Source organism: Sinohyriopsis cumingii, chromosome 1 (genome assembly GCF_028554795.1).
Source record: "Sinohyriopsis cumingii isolate HCF-2022 chromosome 1, ASM2855479v2, whole genome shotgun sequence".
NCBI lineage: Eukaryota > Metazoa > Mollusca > Bivalvia > Unionida > Unionidae > Sinohyriopsis > Sinohyriopsis cumingii.
The window spans coordinates 141,133,112-141,154,475 of NC_142961.1; the positions used below are offsets into that span (position 1 = coordinate 141,133,112).

Here is a 21,364-nt window from a genome sequence, read left to right on the forward strand (position 1 = left end):
GTAGTGTTCACTTTATATGTAAAGTATCTTAAATTTGAAAAAAATATTGTAAATTTTGTGAATACTGTAAATTCAGTATATATCAGAAATAAATTTTCATGAATTATTATTTTGTATACCTGGCCTTAATAGCAAACATGTTGTAGTCCATCATGCATTGTCTGTTCATAATTGCTGCTTACCAGTACATAAATTTCAAACCACTCGATTCAGTTGAAAAAGAAATCATCCTGACATGAAGGTCTTTCAGATTTAATCAAAAAATCTGTCATAAAGTAAAGCCATTATGTCATAAAGTCAAGTCATTATGTCATAAAGTAAAAGCCATTATGTCATAAAGTAAAGTCATTATGTCATAATGTAAAGCCATTTTGTCATAAAGTAAAGCCATTATGTCATAAAGTAAAGTCATTATGTCATGTGTCATAAAGTAAAGCCATTATGGCATAAATTAAAGTCATTATGTCATAAAGTAAAGCCATTATGTCACAAAGTAAAGCCATTATGTCATAAAGTAAAGCCATTTTGTCATAAAGTTAAGCCATTCTGTCATAAAATAAAGCCATTATGTCATAAAGTAAAGCCATTATGTCATAAAATAAAGCCATTACATCATAAAGTAAAGCCTTTATGTCACAAAGTAAAGCCATTATGTCAAAAAGTAAAGCCATTATGTCATGTATCATAAAGTAAAGCCATTATATCATAAAATAAAGCCATTACATCATAAAGTAAAGCCTTTATGTCACAAAGTAAAGCCATTATGTCATAAAGTGAAGCCATTATGTCATGTATCATAAAGTAAAGCCATTATGTCATAAAGTAAAGCCAGCCATTATGTCATAAAGTAAAACCATTATGTCATGTGTCATAAAGTAAAGCCATTATGGCATAAATTAAAGTCATTATGTCATAAAGTAAAGCCATTATGTCACAAAGTAAAGCCATTATGTCATAAAGTAAAGCCATTTTGTCATAAAGTTAAGCCATTCTGTCATAAAATAAAGCCATTATGTCATAAAGTAAAGCCATTATGTCATAAAATAAAGCCATTACATCATAAAGTAAAGCCTTTATGTCACAAAGTAAAGCCATTATGTCAAAAAGTAAAGCCATTATGTCATGTATCATAAAGTAAAGCCATTATATCATAAAATAAAGCCATTACATCATAAAGTAAAGCCTTTATGTCACAAAGTAAAGCCATTATGTCATAAAGTGAAGCCATTATGTCATGTATCATAAAGTAAAGCCATTATGTCATAAAGTAAAGCCAGCCATTATGTCATAAAGTAAAACCATTATGTCATGTGTCATAAAGTAAAGCCATTATGTCATAAATAAAACCTTTAAATGACTTATCAAAAAATAGCTCATAGAATCTCATCAAATTTGACAGAAAGCATCCTGACATGAAGGTCTTTCAGATTTGTTCAAATGATGCAAATTGAGAATTAAATATGGGGAGTAGTTGGTAGCACATGGACAAGTAAGCCAGAGGTTGCAGGTTTGATACCTGTCCAGGCCAGCCAGGATTGCCACAGTGAGTGCTTGGGATAACCACTTAGCTTCCATTTCCTTTGCATGATATATCCAGTAAAGTGTTAAAATGCCATTAAAGTCTTCACCCCACCCATTTGATATAATCATCTTTAATAAAAATAGAAGAACCATTCAGAATCTCATTCTCAAAAAGTGCTAAGGGAGGTTCCATTAAAACATACCAGGGACCCAGGGAAGGCACTTTTAATGTGGGGTACTCACCCATAGAGGCAATTAGAATTTTCTTATCATTTTAATATAATTCTGTGTAATCAAAGTACCATGGCATTTTGTTTTAAAACTGCCTTCCCTGGGTACCATGTATGTTTAAATGGAACAGCCCTAATCAGAATTTGACCAAATTTGACAAAAAGTATCCTGATGTACATTGCTTTGACCAAATTTGACAAAAAGTATCCTGATGTACATTGCTTTGACCAAATTTGACAAAAAGTATCCTGGTGTACATTGCTTTGACCAAATTTGACAAAAAGTATCCTGGTGTACATTGCTTTGACCAAATTTGACAAAAAGTATCCTGGTGTACATTGCTTTGACCAAATTTTACAAAAAGTATCCTGGTGTACATTGCTTTGACCAAATTTGACAGAAAGTATCCTGGTGTACATTGCTTTCAATTTTGTTCATATGATGCTGATCTGCCATCAAATGTGGCCACAAAAAATAGAAAAACATAAACATGGCTTCTCAAACACCATTCATAAAAATTTGACAGAATGTATACTGCATAATGGGCCATCAAATTTGTGAAAATGGTGCTAATTGGCCATCAGATATGGCTGCTGTTACTAAAAATATACCAGACTTGAAACAGCTTTTTTCATAAACTGATCAGCAGAAATGGATATTCATATTTCAGTTCAAAAATGATATGACAGATAAGAATACGTGATGTTACCACATAAGGATTCAAAATGATATGACAGATAAGAATACATGATGTTACCACATAAGGATTCAAAATGATATGACACATAAGGATTCAAAATGATATGACACATAAGGATTCAAAATGATATGACAGATAAGAATACATGATGTTACTACATAAGGATTCAAAATGATATGACAGCTAAGGATTCAAAATGATATAACACATAAGGATTCAAAAATGATATGACAGATAAGAATCCAAAATGATATGACAGATAAGAATCCAAAATGATATGTCAGCTAAGAATCCAAAATGATATGTCAGATAAGAATCCAAAATGATATGACAGATAAGAATACATGATGTTACCACATAAGGATTCAAAATGATATGACACATAAGGATTCAAAATGATATGACAGATAAGGATTCAAAATGATATGACAGATAAGGATTCAAAATGATATGACAGATAAGAATTCAAAATGAAAAACTGCATTGAAATGCAAATGTATAGCTAATCTCACTCTTTACAAGTTTGTTGCAACTTTTCAACACATTATTTTATCAGCATTTGCATAATTGTTAAAACTATACTGGCCATGAAATTATTTTTCACGAATATTTCAGGGACATAAGTTATACAGTTACCATTGTATCCATCCATCCAACCATCTAAGTTTTGTGGTTAAGAAAGTTTTCAGGCATGGGTGGATCACGTGTGTTACAGGATTATATAAAGAATGAAGAAATAAGTGTCATGCACCCCTCATAATCAACAGTCAAAAAGTATTCCATATTTGCAACAAAACAGAAATGAAAATTCTATTTCAGCTTAAAAGAGTTTCATGTAAGCATCACTGCCATGGCATACACAGGTAGCATTTGTGTCACTTTATCATTAGAAATAATTTTTTGTTTCCAGAGCAACAGCATGATGAAACATATATTTGAGTGTGGTGTTGTTGACAACATTGATGGTATTAGTACCTATGAAAGTTTTGTATTAAATGTTTTACAAGTAATTTTTGGGGTTGAGGGAGAATATATCATTACAGTGTGTTACATGGACCCATTGAATTTGTGACCACTGGCTTCATTGTGTATCCCCATTCTAGAAACACCCATAATTCAATCAATAGATAATTCATAAGTGCTTCTGCAGCAAAGTTACCATATACTTGCTTGTAAGTCAAGTCTAACTGCAAACAACATAGACCCTGATCTGTTGGTGCAATATGTGATGGCAGATAAGGGTCTTTTGATAGAACTGGGTACGTGGAGTTTTCAGTTACTATAGGACTCACAGTACTAATTCCACTCCAATGGTAAACATATGGAAACACTATCATATTCAAAATTCAATAACTTAAAATTTCTGGGTGCTGATAATGACACCTATAATTCTTCATGCACATCTAACCTTGGTGCAAGCTTATGTGTGGAGAACACCATATGACCCGCGGTACTCTGTTTACATACATGTGCATGAAACACGTGTTATTGATTCTGCACCAAATGAATCAGGTGCCACTTTCAGTATTGAGTACTCCTGATTCAAGCCTGTAAAAATGCTAAAATTACATCAGTAGAAATTTGTCAATATTTTTTTTACATTACATATAGGATAAGCTCTGAAAAGATATTTTTCCTAAAATTTTAATTTTCATTATTAACCAATTATGGACCACCAAACCTGTAAATACTCTATTATTTCTAGACTGGTTTACAGTTCTTCCGTATAATTAGTACCGTGTGTCCTGTAAGACTTGACTTATGAATGAGTATGTATGGTATATGAAAGTCATCATTGGCTGATATTTTTGGTTCCATCTCATGTGCAGACATTGCTTGCTGCTTCAGGGATTTGGGGATGATGTTCATTTTTCTGAAATTACTGACATGGCTTAAGAAAAACTGTTTAGCAGCTCTTTCAGGTACACCTATATTGCATATTCCTTTACAGTATGTATCTCTTGTGTATATTTTATCACTAAGAAAGAAATTGTTTCTAGCAAAATTAATGTTGAGATATTATTATGACATGTTTTTTGGAGAGAAAAAGCTCAAACCCTTAAAGATGTTATCAAAGACTCTTCCAAACTAGTTGGGAAAAACACTTTCCACTTAGATGTAAAACTGGTAGATATTTATGAGCATATATTTGATGCCATAAGAAAAGCATGTATTTGATTCCATAATGAAAGCATGTATTTGATACCATAATGAAAGCATGTATTTGATACCATAATGAAAGCATATATTTGATACCATAATGAAAGCATGTATTTGATTCCATAATGAAAGCATGTATTTGATGAAAGCATGTATTTGATACCATAATGAAAGCATATATTTGATACCATAATGAAAGCATATATTTGAGATGATAACAAAAGCATGTATTTGATATCATAACAAAAACCATATATTAAATACCATAATGAAATCATATATTTGATACCATAATGAATGCATGTATTTGATACCATAATGAAAGCATGTATTTAATACCACACTAAAAACATGTATTTGATACCATAATGAAAGCATGTATTTGATAACATAACAAAACCATGTATTGGATACCATAATGAAAGCATATACTTGATACCATAACAAAAGCATGTATATGATACCATAAAAAACCATGTATTTGATATCATAATGAAAGCATATATTTGATACCATAATGAAAGCATGTATTTGATACCATAACAAAACATGTATTTGATACAATAATGAAAGCATGTATTTGATACCATAAAAAAACATGTATTTGAGACCATAATGAAAACATGTATTTAAGACCATAATAAAAGCATGTTTTTGATATCATAACAAAAACATGTATTTGATACCATAATGAAAGCATGTATTTGATACCATAACAAAAATATGTATTTGATACCATAACAAAACATTTATTTGATACCATAATGAAAGCATGTATTTGATACCATAATGAAAGCACATATTTGATACCATAATGAAAGCATGTATTTGAGAACATAATGAAAGCATGTATTTGATACCATAATGAAAGCATGTATTTGATGCCATAAGAAAAACATGTATTTGATACCATAATGAAAGAATGTATTTTATACCATAACAAAAGTATGTATTTCATACCATTAAGTAAGGCTATTTAAAGGGTTTATGAGTTTCTCTTTTGTACCTGTGTACCATGAGTTTGATTTTCAATGACGTTTTTTTTACAGGTGTGGCTGATCTCAAAGTTGTAACAAGAAGATATGCAAGAAGACAAATTACTTGGGTGAAAAATAGATTCTTGAAACGTAAGACTGTTAATACTGATATTAATATTGTCAAGTCTGCCATTGTGGAAGGTAAACTTAGCATTCACTTTGTCTCCCATGGTGGAAGGTAAACTTAGCATTCACTTTGTCTGCCATGGTGGAAGGTAAACATAGCATTCACTTTGTCTGTCATGATGGAAGGTAAACATAGCATTCACTTTGTCTGCCATGGTGGATGGTAAACATAGCATTCACTTTGTCTGTCATGGTGGAAGGTAAACAGAGCACTCGCTTTGTCTCCCATGGTGGAAGGTAAACACAGCATTCACTTTGTCTGCCATGGTGGAAGGTAAACATAGCACTCACTTTGTCTGCCATGGTGGATGGTAAACATAGCATTCACTTTGTCTGCCATGATGGAAGGTAAACATAGCATTCACTTTGTCTGCCATGATGGAAGGTAAACATAGCATTCACTTTGTCTGCCATGGTGGATGGTAAACATAGCATTCACTTTGTCTGTCATGGTGGAAGGTAAACAGAGCACTCGCTTTGTCTGTCATGATGGAAGGTAAACATAGCATTCACTTCGTCTGCCATGATGGAAGGTAAACATAGCATTCACTTTGTCTGCCATGGTGGATGGTAAACATAGCATTCACTTTGTCTGCCATGATGGAAGGTAAACATAGCATTCACTTTGTCTGCCATGATGGAAGGTAAACATAGCATTCACTTTGTCTGCCATGGTGGATGGTAAACATAGCATTCACTTTGTCTGTCATGATGGAAGGTAAACATAGCATTCACTTCGTCTGCCATGGTGGATGGTAAACATAGCATTCACTTTGTCTGCCATGATGGAAGGTAAACATAGCATTCACTTTGTCTGCCATGATGGAAGGTAAACATAGCATTCACTTTGTCTGCCATGGTGGATGGTAAACATAGCATTCACTTTGTCTGTCATGGTGGAAGGTAAACAGAGCACTCGCTTTGTCTCCCATGGTGGAAGATAAACACAGCATTCACTTTGTCTGCCATGGTGGAAGGTAAACATAGCACTCACTTTGTCTGCCATGGTGGAAGGTAAACATAGCATTCACTTTGTCTGTCATGGTGGAAGGTAAACATAGCACTCACTTTGTCTGCCATGGTGGAAAGTAAACATAGCATTCACTTTGTCTGCCATGATGGAAGGTAAACATAGCATTTACTTTGTCTGCCATGGTGGAAGGTAAACATAGCATTCACTTTGTCTGCCATGATGGAAGGTAAACATAGCATTCACTTTGTCTGCCATGGTGGAAGGTAAACATAACATTCACTTTGTCTGCCATGGTGGAAGGTAAACATAGCATTCACTTTGTCTGCCATGATGGAAGGTAAACATAGCATTCACTTTGTCTGCCATGGTGGAAGGTAAACAGAGCATTCACTTTGTCTGCCATGATGGAAGGTAAACAGAGCACTCACTTTGTCTGCCATGGTGGAAGGTAAACATAACATTCACTTTGTCTGCCATGGTGGAAGGTAAACATAGCATTCACTTTGTCTGCCATGGTGGAAGGTAAACATAACATTCACTTTGTCTGCCATGGTGGAAGGTAAACATAGCATTCACTTTGTCTGCCATGATGGAAGGTAAACAGAGCACTCACTTTGTCTGCCATGGTGGAAGGTAAACATAACCTTCACTTTGTCTGCCATGGTGGAAGGTAAACATAGCATTCACTTTGTCTGCCATGATGGAAGGTAAACAGAGCACTCACTTTGTCTGCTGTGATGGAAGGTAAACATAGCATTCACTTTGTCTGCCATGATGGAAAGTAAACATAGCATTCACTTTGTCTGCCATGATGGAAGGTAAACATAGCATTCACTTTGTCTGTCATGGTGGAAGGTAAACATAGTGTTCACTTTGTCTGTCATGATGGAAAGTAAACTAGTTTTTTCACTTTAGCATTCTCATGCATGTCCATCTGTACATTCACCTTTATGTGTGTCCACACTCTACATTTAGTTTTTTATGTTTCTGTTATTTCAGTATCATTTTATCCCACCATTTTTGGAGAGAGAATATAGTTTGAGGGCTTGCTTTACTTTCAGCCATGGCCAGCTTGTTGTTGTTGTTGTTATTATTATTATTATTAACAATAATGTTTTTATTATTATTATTAATATTACTATTAATAATAATAATCTTATTGTTATTGTTATTATTATTATTATTATTATTATTAATGTTTTTATTACTTTAACCATAGTTGCTTAAGAAAACTGTTGACTGGGCATTGCTTACACATGCATACAGCAGTCAACCTTTGATAAGAAAACTGTTGACTGGGCATTGCTTACACATGCATACAGCAGTCAACTTTTAATAAGAAAACTGTTGACTGGGCATTGCTTACACATGCATACAGCAGTCAACTTTTAATAAGAAAACTGTTGACTGGGCATTGCTTACATGTGCATACAGCAGGACAAATCAAATCAAAGAGGAATTTGTGGCAGTGGGGTGGTAGTTATACACTCTGTTGCTTTATGTTGTCGAAGAAGGTAAGTTATAGCCCAGCAAGTCTCTCTTACATTTAGAAGACTAACATGTCAGCAACATGTGCAGCAAAACATTCATAATTCAAAATGAAATAATGAACCATTCATTTAACATGTGTCTAGCACTACTCAAACAGTCATCTTCACTAGAATGATTCCTTTGTCCCAATAAAAAGCCTTTTCCATCCTGTGACCTCAAAAACTTAATCGACTTACAAATCATACACAACTTTTAGGTCTGTAACACTTAATTTTCAAGTGTTAATGTGGTTCATTGTAGGTCCTGGAGGTGGAGTTCCAGCTGTGTATAACTTGGATGTCACGGATGTGGACAAATTTGATGAACTTGTACTGAAGCCTGCCCAGGAAACTCTGCAAGCCATACTAGAGGTATGTCCACAGGTTAAAGGAGGTGACAGCTTTCAGTTATAATTTGCTGCCTAGAAAATGCAATTTGAGGCCCCAAAAAATTCCTTGTGATAAACTGTCATGTGATCCATTGAGGCAAATTAAAAATCAAAATCACAACACTGTTGATGAATGATGAAGTTTCACAGTTGCAGTATAAAGAATTATTAGATGTTGAATACCAAAGGGTACGGGGAGCACACAGTTACTTCTGTAGAGTTGATTGGATTTCTCCATTTAGTTTGCAGATATGCTAATCAGAAAACTAAATAACTGAATGACCATAGAGTGGCTGTAATATTCTTGTATTCTATTAAAATGGAGTGTTTCACCTCTAAGTGCAGAGTTGGTAAGTTTATTTTCACAGCAGGGTAAATTGCATTGATGTTGACTTTCACCCAGGAACCTCTACCTCAGGAAAACATATTTGGCAGTCATTTGCACTAGAATAATTAAAAAATGTTCAGAGAAACTGGGAAGAGTATAAATGCAAGCTACTTATTTGAGAATACAAACTGTGAAGAGTAGAAATGCAAACTACTCATTTGATTATATAAACTGGAAAGAGTTGAAGGAAAAAAAAGCCCAAAAGGTCAAATTGGTGACAGCAAAGTAATCTTTGAGCTTAGCAAATTTGCTGTTTTATCCTAAGTTTGACACATTCACGTCATATTCACATATCTTTACAACATGCACATACACACATACACACATGCACAAACACACACAAACACACACATGCACAAACACACACACATGCACAAACACATAGAGAAATAGAAACACACACACACATACACACACATGCACAAACACAGAAAAATAGAAACACACACACACACATACACACACATGAACAAACGCACATAAAATAGAAACACACACACACACATGCACAAACACACAGAGAAATAGAAACACAAACACACAAAAACACACACACACAAACACACACACACATGCACAAACACACAGAGAAATAGAAACACACACAAACACAGGTATTGTCCATAATGTTGTTATTGTTGTGGGGTTTAACGCCATTTTTCAGCACACGATAGGCTATACATGGCGGCCAGCATTAATGGTGGAGGAAGAACCCAGGAAAACCCCGGGTAGAGCCACCGACCCACGAGAAGCTACTGGCAAGCTTTCTCACATACCCACATTAGCCGTGTCCATAATATAATTTTATTGATCCAGACAACACACAAAAAGGTCATATGTTAGCCCAGTGTGTCTCTGCAAGAACTAATGTACCTGTTGTTCATGACTTGTCTCATTTTGTACCTGTTGTTCATGACTTGTTCCATTTTCAGCTTGACAGCTGTGTAGACTGAGATGATAAAATCCATTTAAAATCAGTTGTATGTGACTAGGGATCTTTTGATGGATCACTTAAATGGGATCTTATTTTATTGAATATTTTAATATACCGTCTTTACTTGCTTACAAGTCAGGACCAACTGCAGACAACATAGACCCTGATCTGCCATCATATAATGCATCAGCAAATTAATGTCAGTTTTGTTTGTTCTACTGATTATTCCTAATAAATTGCATAGACCCAGATCTAGACATCACAAAAACTGCCACACTGCAGACATCATAGTGATATGACTGCAAAATTGTTAAAGCTATGTTAAAACTCCAAATCACACAGACACACACACACACACTCCAGACATCTCCATTTGCATGTGATTGTGCTTATATCTCAATTATTATGAGATCATTACAGCATTGTAGTGATGGAGTACTGTCCAAACGTCTCCTTTCCCATGTATTGGCCCTATTATTAGATCTTTACATTATAGTGAGGGAGTAGTACTGTCCAGATATCTCCAAACCCTTGTAATCATGCTTATTAATCTCAACTATTCTTTACAGCAGTATAGTGAGGGAGAACTTCCAAACATCTCCATTCCTGTGTAGTCATCCTTATATCTCTCAACTATTATAAGATCTTTACATTACATTATATAATAGTGAGGGAGGACTGTCCAAACATCTCAGTTCCCATGTAGTCGTCCATGTATATATCAACTATTATGTATATCTATATTATGTGTGTTAATTTTCATGATTATAGATGTACAGGTCATTTAGTAAATAACATCTTAAATGCTAATTTTCTTTATGATGTGAGTTTGTACTTTTAAGTTGGGGTCATTTTAGTAAACACATTACATAGTTTCAGGGTAGTGAGATGTACTTATTAATCCAGGTAAACATGTTGATGTGATTTGAATTCATATCATGGGTTTTCTTGAAAGGCTGGGTTATCTAGTTCCTGACTGGATGGCTCCTAAAGCACTTGATCTAAAATGAATGTTTGACCCTTATTTGTTATTTTGAGACTGTGTCTTAGTTTTCTGTGTAAGAGAGGTTTACCTGAAAATTACCTTTTCCTATCATAGACATCAGTCTTAGAGAAGTAATTTAGTTGTGGTCATTTGAGAAGATTTATTTATTTATTTCAGTTGTTCATTGGAATTACAAAGTGCTCAGACTTTCAGATTTATTATCTGTCTTAGAATTATTCTGAATTCATTTATGTTGTTGTTGTTGTTGTTGTGTTTAACGCCATTTTTCAGCACACAATAGGTTATACATGGCGGCCAGTGTTAATGGTGGAGGAAGAACCCTGGGAAAACCCCGGAAAGAACCACTGACCCACGAGAAGCTACTGGCAAGCTTTCCTACATACCCACATTGGCTGAATTTGAGACTCGAATCGACGCAGACAGAGGTGAGATGGCAGTGATCCGTAACGGAGAGCGCTTTAGGTCACTCGGCCACTCGGGGCCCCGAATTCATTTAAAGACATTTTGGGTTTTATCATTATGATACATTAAGACATCAGCACAATTCAGAATACCACTGGAACTCATTCGGATTGCTCAATACTTTTGGACTTATGATAGAACTTTAGGACTATTTCGGAATTCATTCACCATACTGTAAGTCATTTTTTTTAATTTTTCATTTTGTATTTTAGGGAAATAAATTATATTTGTAATTTTACAAAACTTGTTAGTTTTTGTTCTTTTTTGTTACTTAGTTTAAGACCATAGGGTCATAATAATTATAAGATCTTTACAGTAGGGCTGTACCAAATAATGTTTTTAACTATTTGGTCAAATATGAATAAAGACCCATAACTATTTGGCCAAATACAGACACGAATACGAATAGTGACAGAATGCTCCATAATAAAATATTTTCAGCAGGCCTAATGACATTTAATTAATTATAAAGTAACTAACAATGAACATGTGAAGGTTCAAAGTAACTAAGGCATTACCAAAATATCAGAGTGCTACAAATGTCTTCATAATGTTTCATACGTTGACTAATGAATAGCAAGATTCAAATTTTAAAATGCAGTCCAACAGTTACTGCTACATGAAGGATACATTAGCTTTCAAAAGAATGAGTCTCTCGACAGTGTGTGCCAGCAGACGTCTGTTGTCTGACAAATTGTTGCAGGCAGCACTGAATCGATGTTCACTTTGGACACTTGTTGGAGGTGCTGCTAGATAACATTGGGCACAATAACAGAGTAAAGGAAACCTTTCATCATTTGTCTGCCACCATGACACTGTATATCAGTATCCCTCAGATACAAGGCTCATTCAGAAATTTGTTCAGTTCGTTGTCGATATGAATTACGTTACTCTTCTGATTACAGTGAGTATGCTGTTCACCTAATTGTACCATTTATATTTGGTTGCATTCAGCCAAATACGAATACCTCATTTTATAAACTATTCGGGGCTGAAGTGAATATGAAGCAAATGTTTGGTACAGACCTACTTTACAGCATTATTGTGAGGGAGTACTGTCAAAATGTCTCCATTCCCATGTAGTGGTCCTTATATATCCCAGCTAACCTTTACAGCATTATAGTGAGGGAGGGAGTACTGTCAAAACATCTCCATTCCCATGTATTGGTCCTTATATATCCCAGCTAACCTTTACAGCATTATAGTGAGGGAAGGAGTACTGTCAAAACATCACCATTCCCATGAAGTGGTCCTTATGTATCCCAACTAATCTTTACAGCATTATTGCGAGGGAAAGAGTACTGTCAACAAATCTCCATTCCCGTGTAGTCATCCTTATATATCAGCTATTATAAGCTCTTAATATTACATAACATTATTGTGGATACAACATTACAGAGAAAATATTACATAACATTACTGTGAATACAAAATTAGAGAGAATATTTCCTTCGCATACTTCAATAAAATTCAGTGCTTACTAATATTATACAATTGACAACACTGTGTATAGTTTGTTATCTGTGCATATCGCTGTATTTAAAATTTGACTTGGATAAATCACTACATGTTTATGAAAACTTAAATATTTTTTTACAAAAGCATTAAAACAGTATACACAGTGTCCATTTAAGCTGTGTGAAAATGTCATTTTCTTTTGGTCTTTCTTACGTAGATGGAGTGATAGAAGTGACTGTTTTTAAGAAGAGCCTTTTGTGTCAGAAATTCTCTTTACACTCACCCACCAACAAAGCATTTTCTTTTTTTATGACATGCTTTGGAACTTGTAAAATATTTGACTGTAAGATTTATAATGTTTTTGATTTAGGAAAGAACTCCAGAGTTGAAGCCCATTCCACCAGAAAAGACGGCCAAAAATCGTCCAGTTCATAATGTGTGTGAAGTCTGTGAAGGAAGAATTTTCACTATGGAATCAGAATGGGCAGGTAATCAGGGTTCAGCATTAAAAATAAACTTTAGCTATGCAGTAGTATCTAGAACTTGAATTCATATATTTTCCTGGCCTCCATTATTTGTGATTTAGGAAAAATTTACATTTCTTAATTTGAATACATTCCCTGATCATATTAATCTCAGGAAGATTCTCCACTATCTCTCAAATCCTGCAGTCACAACAGTTAGCCAATCAGTCCATTTTGCTGAACAGACAAACCAGATGTTTACTGAACCAACCATCCAGCTGGAAGAAATGCCATTTGTGCAGCAGAGAGCCATGCCGACTATACATCTGATAGACAGGCTGTTTGTACAGCCAGGCAGTCAATACACCTGACAGCCAAGCTATCCAAAAAGCTAACAGCCAGTCCATCCATATAGCTAACAGTCAGGCCATCCATACAGCTGATAGCCAGGCCATCCTTATGGCTGATAACTAAACCAACGAGCCTTCTTAATCACCAGCATTTCATGCCAGCAAAACAAACCTAGGCACTTGCCTGATTGCTGATGCAACTCCCAGAACAAATATTTACAGCTTATACCTGGAGAGAGATCAGAAGTACACAGGAATGATGGCACAGCCTTGTCCCTGCCTCGTGGGATGTTTTATTCTGATGTTGACAGAATAGTTAATGAAGACAACCCTCACAATGAGGACAATCCACACAATGAGGACAACCCTCACAATGAGGACAATCCACACAATGAGGACAACCCTCACAATGAGGACAATCCACACAATGAGGACAACCCTCACAGTGAGGACAACACACACAATGAGGACAATCCACACAATGAGGACAATCCACACAATGAGTGCAGGAATAACCTTGATGATTCTGCAATACAGAATTTAGCTCAAAAATGACTATGGAGGAAATCTACAGAGTGCTGCTGATTACTGATTACTGAGTGCCCAGCCCCCATCAACCATAAGACAGGTCAAGATTTCTATGGTTTTAGGAAGACAGAGATGAACAGCCATACTTCCATTTTCCTCCAGTCATTTTAAGGTGAAAGAATGCCTGACTGATAAAATATGAGACCCAGGTTATTATAATGTTTTCTTTTGCAGGAAGTCAGCTACCAGTGCCATTCTTGGTATCACATTCATTGAGTACTGAGTAGCTGTCCTTGGATAAAAACATTGCAACAGTCATCAACTTTGAAGGCATACAAGGGGAAATGGCAGGTTTTCAGGAACTGGCACAATAGCAACAGCATCCTTCCTTTAATGCCTTAGTCCCAGAATTGGCTAACTTTTTCCTATGGCTCTTTGAGGAGAAATAATTAGCACCAATTATGAATAAAGGCTACCACTCCATGCTCCCGGACACATTCTGACATCATGATAGAGCAGATAAAGGTCATGATAACAATTCTGACGTCAGGGTAGAGTGAATAAAGGTCAAGATAAGGATTCCAACATTATGGTATAGCAGATAAAAAGGATTGTAATCATACTGTAGAGCAGACAAAGGTCATGATAAGGATTGTAATCATACTGTAGAGCAGACAAAGGTCAAGATAAGGATTGTAATCATACTGTAGAGCAGATAAAGGTCAAGATAAGGATTGTAATCATACTGTAGAGCAGATAAAGGTCATGATAAGGATTGTAATCATACTGTAGAGCAGATAAAGGTCATGATAAGGATTGTAATCATACTGTAGAGCAGATAAAGGTCAAGATAAGGATTGTAATCATACTGTAGAGCAGATAAAGGTCATGATAAGGATTGTAATCATACTGTAGAGCAGATAAAGGTCATGATAAGGATTGTAATCATACTGTAGAGCAGATAAAGGTCATGATAAGGATTGTAATCATACTGTAGAGCAGATAAAGGTCATGATAAGGATTGTAATCATACTGTAGAGCAGATAAAGGTCATGATAAGGATTGTAATCATACTGTAGAGCAGATAAAGGTCATGATAAGGATTGTAATCATACTGTAGAGCAGATAAAGGTCATGATAAGGATTGTAATCATACTGTAGAGCAGATAAAGGTCATGATAAGGATTGTAATCATACTGCAGAGTGGATATAGGTCATGATAATGATTTATCAGACATGCTAGCCAATTTTGAATGTAATAGACCAAAATCTCTTGCCCTGTTTCCCAAGTGGAATTTATCATGGGTACTGACATGGCTCAATTGGAATTAGTTCGAGCTCTTAGCCAGCACCTTCTTGTATCTGCCATCATACATGCCATCTGCCGTCTTGTATCTGCCATCATACATGCCATCTGCCATCTTGTATCTGCCATCTTAAGAAACATGTTTCTTGATATCCATAACTTCAGCATGCAGTGTCAGCAAGTTGAATGCCCTTTCGGTAGACATGAACTATTTATCAGATGGTTGGATGGTCTGGATGATGTATCCAGGTTTCATAGCAAAGAACAGGCTGCCCAAACATTAGTACTTCTGTCATCTCGTCTATCGATAAGTCTAAGGAGGCAGTGATGCAGAACCTGGTTCACAGACTGAAACATTGTGTAAAGTGCTATCCCCCCCCACCTCACCCTGGGAGGCAACAATCAATGCCTCTCTCATGTCTAAGAGGGGTAAACTGCTTAGTAGTCTCCAAGATCTTATGAGATCAAGTTTTTATGCTACATGAAAATTTCAGCTATCTCAGCAAGTCTTGTCTTCAAACAGAACGTGTCTATCCAAGAGATAATAGAGGCAGTTGGCTGGCATGCACTGTCTTCACAAAAAACATGAATATGGCAGGTTTAGTGTTACTTCCCAGACCATTACCATATCGAACTAAAGTTGGCACAGTCTTGTCATTGCTTCCCCTTTGCTCTTGCATGAGTGCTGTTGCTACAGATTCGGTGACCATCAATGGTGATGTTCTCTTAGTCGGAGTGTGTTTTATCCTCATAAAGGGAGGGACACTTATTCCCTCCTTTGTGTTTATGGTAGATGTATGGGTAGGATGCTTATCATCGCCTCCTCCCATAACCAGTTCTCCTAATGTTAACGTGATTTCTCCTAATGTTGATAAGATTGGAGAATGTATTCAATGAATAAAGCGATTTTTATTTAGTAATATATGTTTCTCTGAGAATACTTACCCAGTTACATTACTAATAAGCCATCCCCCAACTTTCTGACAAATACAAGCATTTTTATCGGGGAAGCAAAACTGGTAAGCAGCTAGTACTAGTAAGGGGAATGTTGGGAAGAGTTTCTTCCATTTGTCTATATGGCATATAGATGGGAAAGATGAAATGTCTGCGATTCCTGGATTCAAGAGGTAACAGAGCATCTTTTTAACATTTATGTGATTAGGTGAACATTCTCAGAGAAACATAATTGACTATAAACAAATTACTTTTTTATCAGTACCAGCACTTAGATGCATCGATATTCATATAAACCAAATGGTATTTAGGACTCAGACCATTAATTGCTAATGAGTGGGGCACCTGTCTTGAAATAGTCAACTATTGGATACTGTATGTAATACTTTGAGATATAGTCATTAGCTATTATATCAGCATTGAATGTTTCATTTTTTTTAACTTTCGAAAACTTTTATCAGCACTTCCAACTATTACATAGATTCTGCCTGTAAACTGTTACCAGAATGCCAATTTTAGGAACATGTAATTGAACACAAAGCCATGAAGTACTCTATTTTGAATGCTCAGAAAGTTTGCACTAACTTAAATCAAGGGATACATGCGCTGTATCTTGTGCACACCATTTTTGTCTCTAATATTGTTGTCTCAGAAAATGATCTAGTGGTCTGAGGCATTTTATGCCATAGAAATTTTTCTCTGAGCATTTAATTTCATGGCAATATTCTTCATGGGTTTTAGCATTTCAGTTGACATTATGATGGAAGCAACTGAAGAATCTGGAGAACACCACTGTAGTATTGGGAAGTTGTATTTTCCATATTTTGTTATGGAAAATGTCAATTTCACATTCTTGGAAACATTTCATTCTTTTCCTGAATCTGAATTTAGGGAATTGTCACAGTCACCATGTTATCTTACATAAACTTTGGATATCTGGTACTGATGATAAGTAGCTATTAAGAATATTTGTCTGAAAAGATTTATCATTGGTCTAGTAAACATGTTGGATTGCAATGCAGTGAAATGATTGGTTTAATAAACATGATGGATTGCAATGCAGTGAATGATTGGTCTAATAAACGTTTGATTGCAATGCAGTGAAATGATTGGTCTAATAAACATGATAGATTGCATTGTAGTGATTGGTCTAATAAACATGTTTGATTGCAATGCAGTGAAATGATTGGTCTAATAAACACAATAGATTGCATTGTAGTGATTGGTCTAATAAACATGTTTGATTGCAATGCAGTGAAATGATTGGTTTAATAAACATGGATTGCAATGCAGTGAATGATTGGTCTAATAAACATGTTTGATTGCAATGCAGTGAAATGATTGGTTTAATAAACATGGATTGCAATGTAGTGAATGATCTAATAAACATGTTTGATTACAATGTGGTGATGATGTAATAAACATGAATGTTTTAAATAATTGTCACAACATTATCATGTTAAACATGTAAATCAGATGCACAATACCAGGTCCAGTATTACGATCCATAGTCAGACTGTGTCCAGGATTATGATCCATAGTTAGACTGTGTCCCATATTGCGATCCATAGTCATGCTGTGTCCAGGATTACGATCCATAGTCAGACTGTGTCCAGTATTATGATCCATAGTCAGACTGTGTCCAGTATTATGATCCATAGTCAGACTGTGTCCAGTATTACGATCCATAGTCAGACTGTGTCCAGTATTACAATGCATAGTCAGACTGTATTTTTGGTTTCAGTATTAGATTTTACATTTGCAATTTGCCAGTTGTATCATTTCTATATAGATATGATGACCATTGTGTGTCACATCTATATGATGTGCATTGTTTGTTACATCTGTATGCTGACCATTGTGTGTCACATCTGTATGATGACCATCATGTGTCACATCTATATGATGCCTATTGTGTGTCACATCTATATAATGCCCATTGTGTGTCACATCTGTATGATGTCCACTGTGTGTCACATCTATATGGTGCCCATTGTGTCACATCTGTATGATGCCCATTGTGTGTCACATCTATATGATGCCCATTGTGTGTCACATCTACATGATGCCCATTGTGTGTCACATCTGTATGATGCCCATTGTGTGTCACATCTGTATGATGCCCATTGTGTGTCACATCAATTTGATGTCCATTGTGTGTCACATCTGTATGCTGACCATTGTGTGTCACATCTGTATGATGCCCATTGTGTGTCACATCTGAATGATGCCAATTGTGTCACATCTGTATGATGCCCATTGTGTGTCACATCTGAATGATGCCAATTGTGTCACATCTATATGATGCCCATTGTGTCAGATCTATATAATGCTCATTGTATGTCATTTCCTTAGAAAGCTTGAGGGTGAAGTAAGGTGAAGTTGAACTGTTGATTCAAAATCTTTTACAAGTTAACAATAAATTATGTGAAATTCAAAAGCTGCAAAATTGTTGTGGTCTTTGTCTTCTAAAAGTAGCCCTCAAACTAGGATGCCTTGGGTTACTATATCCTGTCTCAAGGTGTCTTGGGTTATTATATAAAAGATGTTAAATTGTCACAGACTTTGGCTTATAAAGTAGCCCTCACACAAGGGTGTCTTGGGTTACTAAATCCTGTCCCAGTATGGTGATTAGTGTTGCCATTTCAGGTTAAAGTTTATTTTAAAATTTAGCTTGCCAGCAAAGGTCCAGTTCCAGATGTATAGTTATATTTTTATATTATTTATAATAGATTATTTCCTACTAAATTGTTACAAGGCTGGGTAAGTAAAAGTGACCTACTTAACCATAGCCCCAAATGATTTCCTAAGCCTCAGACTGTATTTTCAAATTTGGTTCAAATAAAAGTAATTATAAAGTAATTTATACTTTATATTGATAATAATTGAAAAGATGTTAATGTGTGTATGTATTGTATTTTTTCATGTAAAATGTAATAAATTGTGAGATATCATAGAACAAAATAACACTTGGAAAACATACATAATAATTAAATAATCTTAGTGCTCTTGAAATATCAAGTTTATGAAATGAGTTGATTTATATTGTATACAACAACCTGCTTGTTTTGAGTTTCACATACCATATATCCAACTGCAAACAACAGCCCCTCATCTGCCATCTGCCTCTGATTACTAAGAAATATTGTATAGACTTTTATTTGGTTAGATCTAAATTGGAGTACAAGTCTCAGTGGGTCCTGGAGAAAATTAACCTTACCTTACTGAGTGTTATATAAGAGTGTAACATGGGTGTTATTATGTACTTGCTGTGTGTTATGTAAGAGTATAACAGGAGTGTTTTTGAGTACTAAGTGTTATAAAAGAGTATAACATGAGTGTTATTATGTTCTAAGTGTTATTTAAGAGTGTAACATGAGTGTTATTGTGTACTTACTGGGTGTTACAGAAGAGTGTAAAATGAGTTGGGTTTTTTTTGTATACTTACTGGGCATTATAGAAGAGTGTATCATGAATGATATTATGTACTAAGTGTTATTTAAGAGTGTAACACTAACTTTTTTTGTATTTACTAATTGTTGGAGAAGAGAGTAACATGAATATGTTATTGTGTACTGAGTTAGAGCGTCAGCCTCGGATACGGGAGGTCATGGGGTCAATCCCCGGCCAAGTCATACCAAAGACTTACAAAAATGGTACTAACAGCTGCCTCGCTTGGCGCTCAGCATTAAGAGGTTAGTGTTAGGACTGGTGTCAGGATAATGTGACTGGGTGGGACATCATGCTACATGTCTGCGGCATGATGCCCCAGTGCTAGACATCACTATAAACTGTCACACTGCAGACATTGTAGCAATATGACTGAAAAATTATTAAAGCTATGTTAAAAATCCAAATCACACACACACACACACTTACTGTGTACTGTCATAGAAGAGTGTAACATGAGTGTTATTGTGTACTTACTAAGTCTTGTGTAAGAGAGAGTACCACGAATGTTATTATGTACACTCATAGCAGTGATAAATCTGAATGCTGTGTAATAAATTAGATTTGTTTTTCATTCAGCTCATCTTCGAGGTCGCAAACACAAGAGAATGATTGATAAAAAGAAGAGGCAAGCACAAAATGAAAGTCAAGCCAAATGGATCAAGCTGGTTGAAACAACTGCCATACTGGGTATGAATATAGGCAGTGTCCCCCTTATTCAGTAAACTTATATTATTATAGCCAAATTTCAATGAGTTGCTAATGACGAGTAAAGAGGTATTTAGTTAACACTCCTAGAAAGCTGAATACACAAGACATAGTTTAGTTTACATACACCCCTAGAAAGCTCAATAGACAAAACATAGTTTGGTTTACATACACCCCTAGAAAGCTCAATAGACAAAACATAGTTTGGTTTGCATACACCCCTAGAAAGCTCAATAGACAAAACATAGTTTGGTTTACATACACACCTAGAAAGCTCAATAGACAAAACATAGTTTGGTTTACATACACCCCCTAGGAAGATGAATACACAAGACACAGTTTAGTTTACACACACCCCTAGAAAGCTGAATAGACAAAACATAGTTTAGTTTACACACACCCCTAGAAAGCTGAATAGACAAAACATAGTTTAGTTTACATACACCCGCTAGGAAGCTGAATACACAAGACACAGTTTGGTTTGCATACACTCTTTGAAAGCTGAATACACAAGACATAGTTTAGTTTACATACGCCCCTAGAAAGTTGAGTACACAAAACATAGTTTAGTTTACATATACCTCCTAGGAAACTGAATAAGGATGACATAGTTTAGTTCACATACACCCCTAGAAAGCTGAATACACAAGACCTAGCTTACTTTACATACACCCACTGAATAAGCAAAAT

The 21,364-nt window shown here is 35.4% G+C and overlaps 1 protein-coding gene across 2 annotated transcripts in view; it reads left to right on the top strand.

The window, feature by feature from the left end:
• The window catches only part of LOC149808026 (tRNA dimethylallyltransferase-like), a 125,856-nt gene that overhangs the window by 81,826 nt on the left and 22,666 nt on the right, over positions 1-21,364 (top strand). For both annotated transcript variants that reach the window (XM_089972701.1, XM_089972692.1), the window contains exons 9-12: positions 5,662-5,739; positions 8,540-8,649; positions 13,285-13,402; positions 20,546-20,656. In XM_089972701.1, the coding sequence (XP_089828827.1) occupies positions 5,662-5,739; positions 8,540-8,649; positions 13,285-13,402; positions 20,546-20,656 (417 nt within the window). The remainder of the gene's footprint in view (positions 1-5,661; positions 5,740-8,539; positions 8,650-13,284; positions 13,403-20,545; positions 20,657-21,364) is intronic.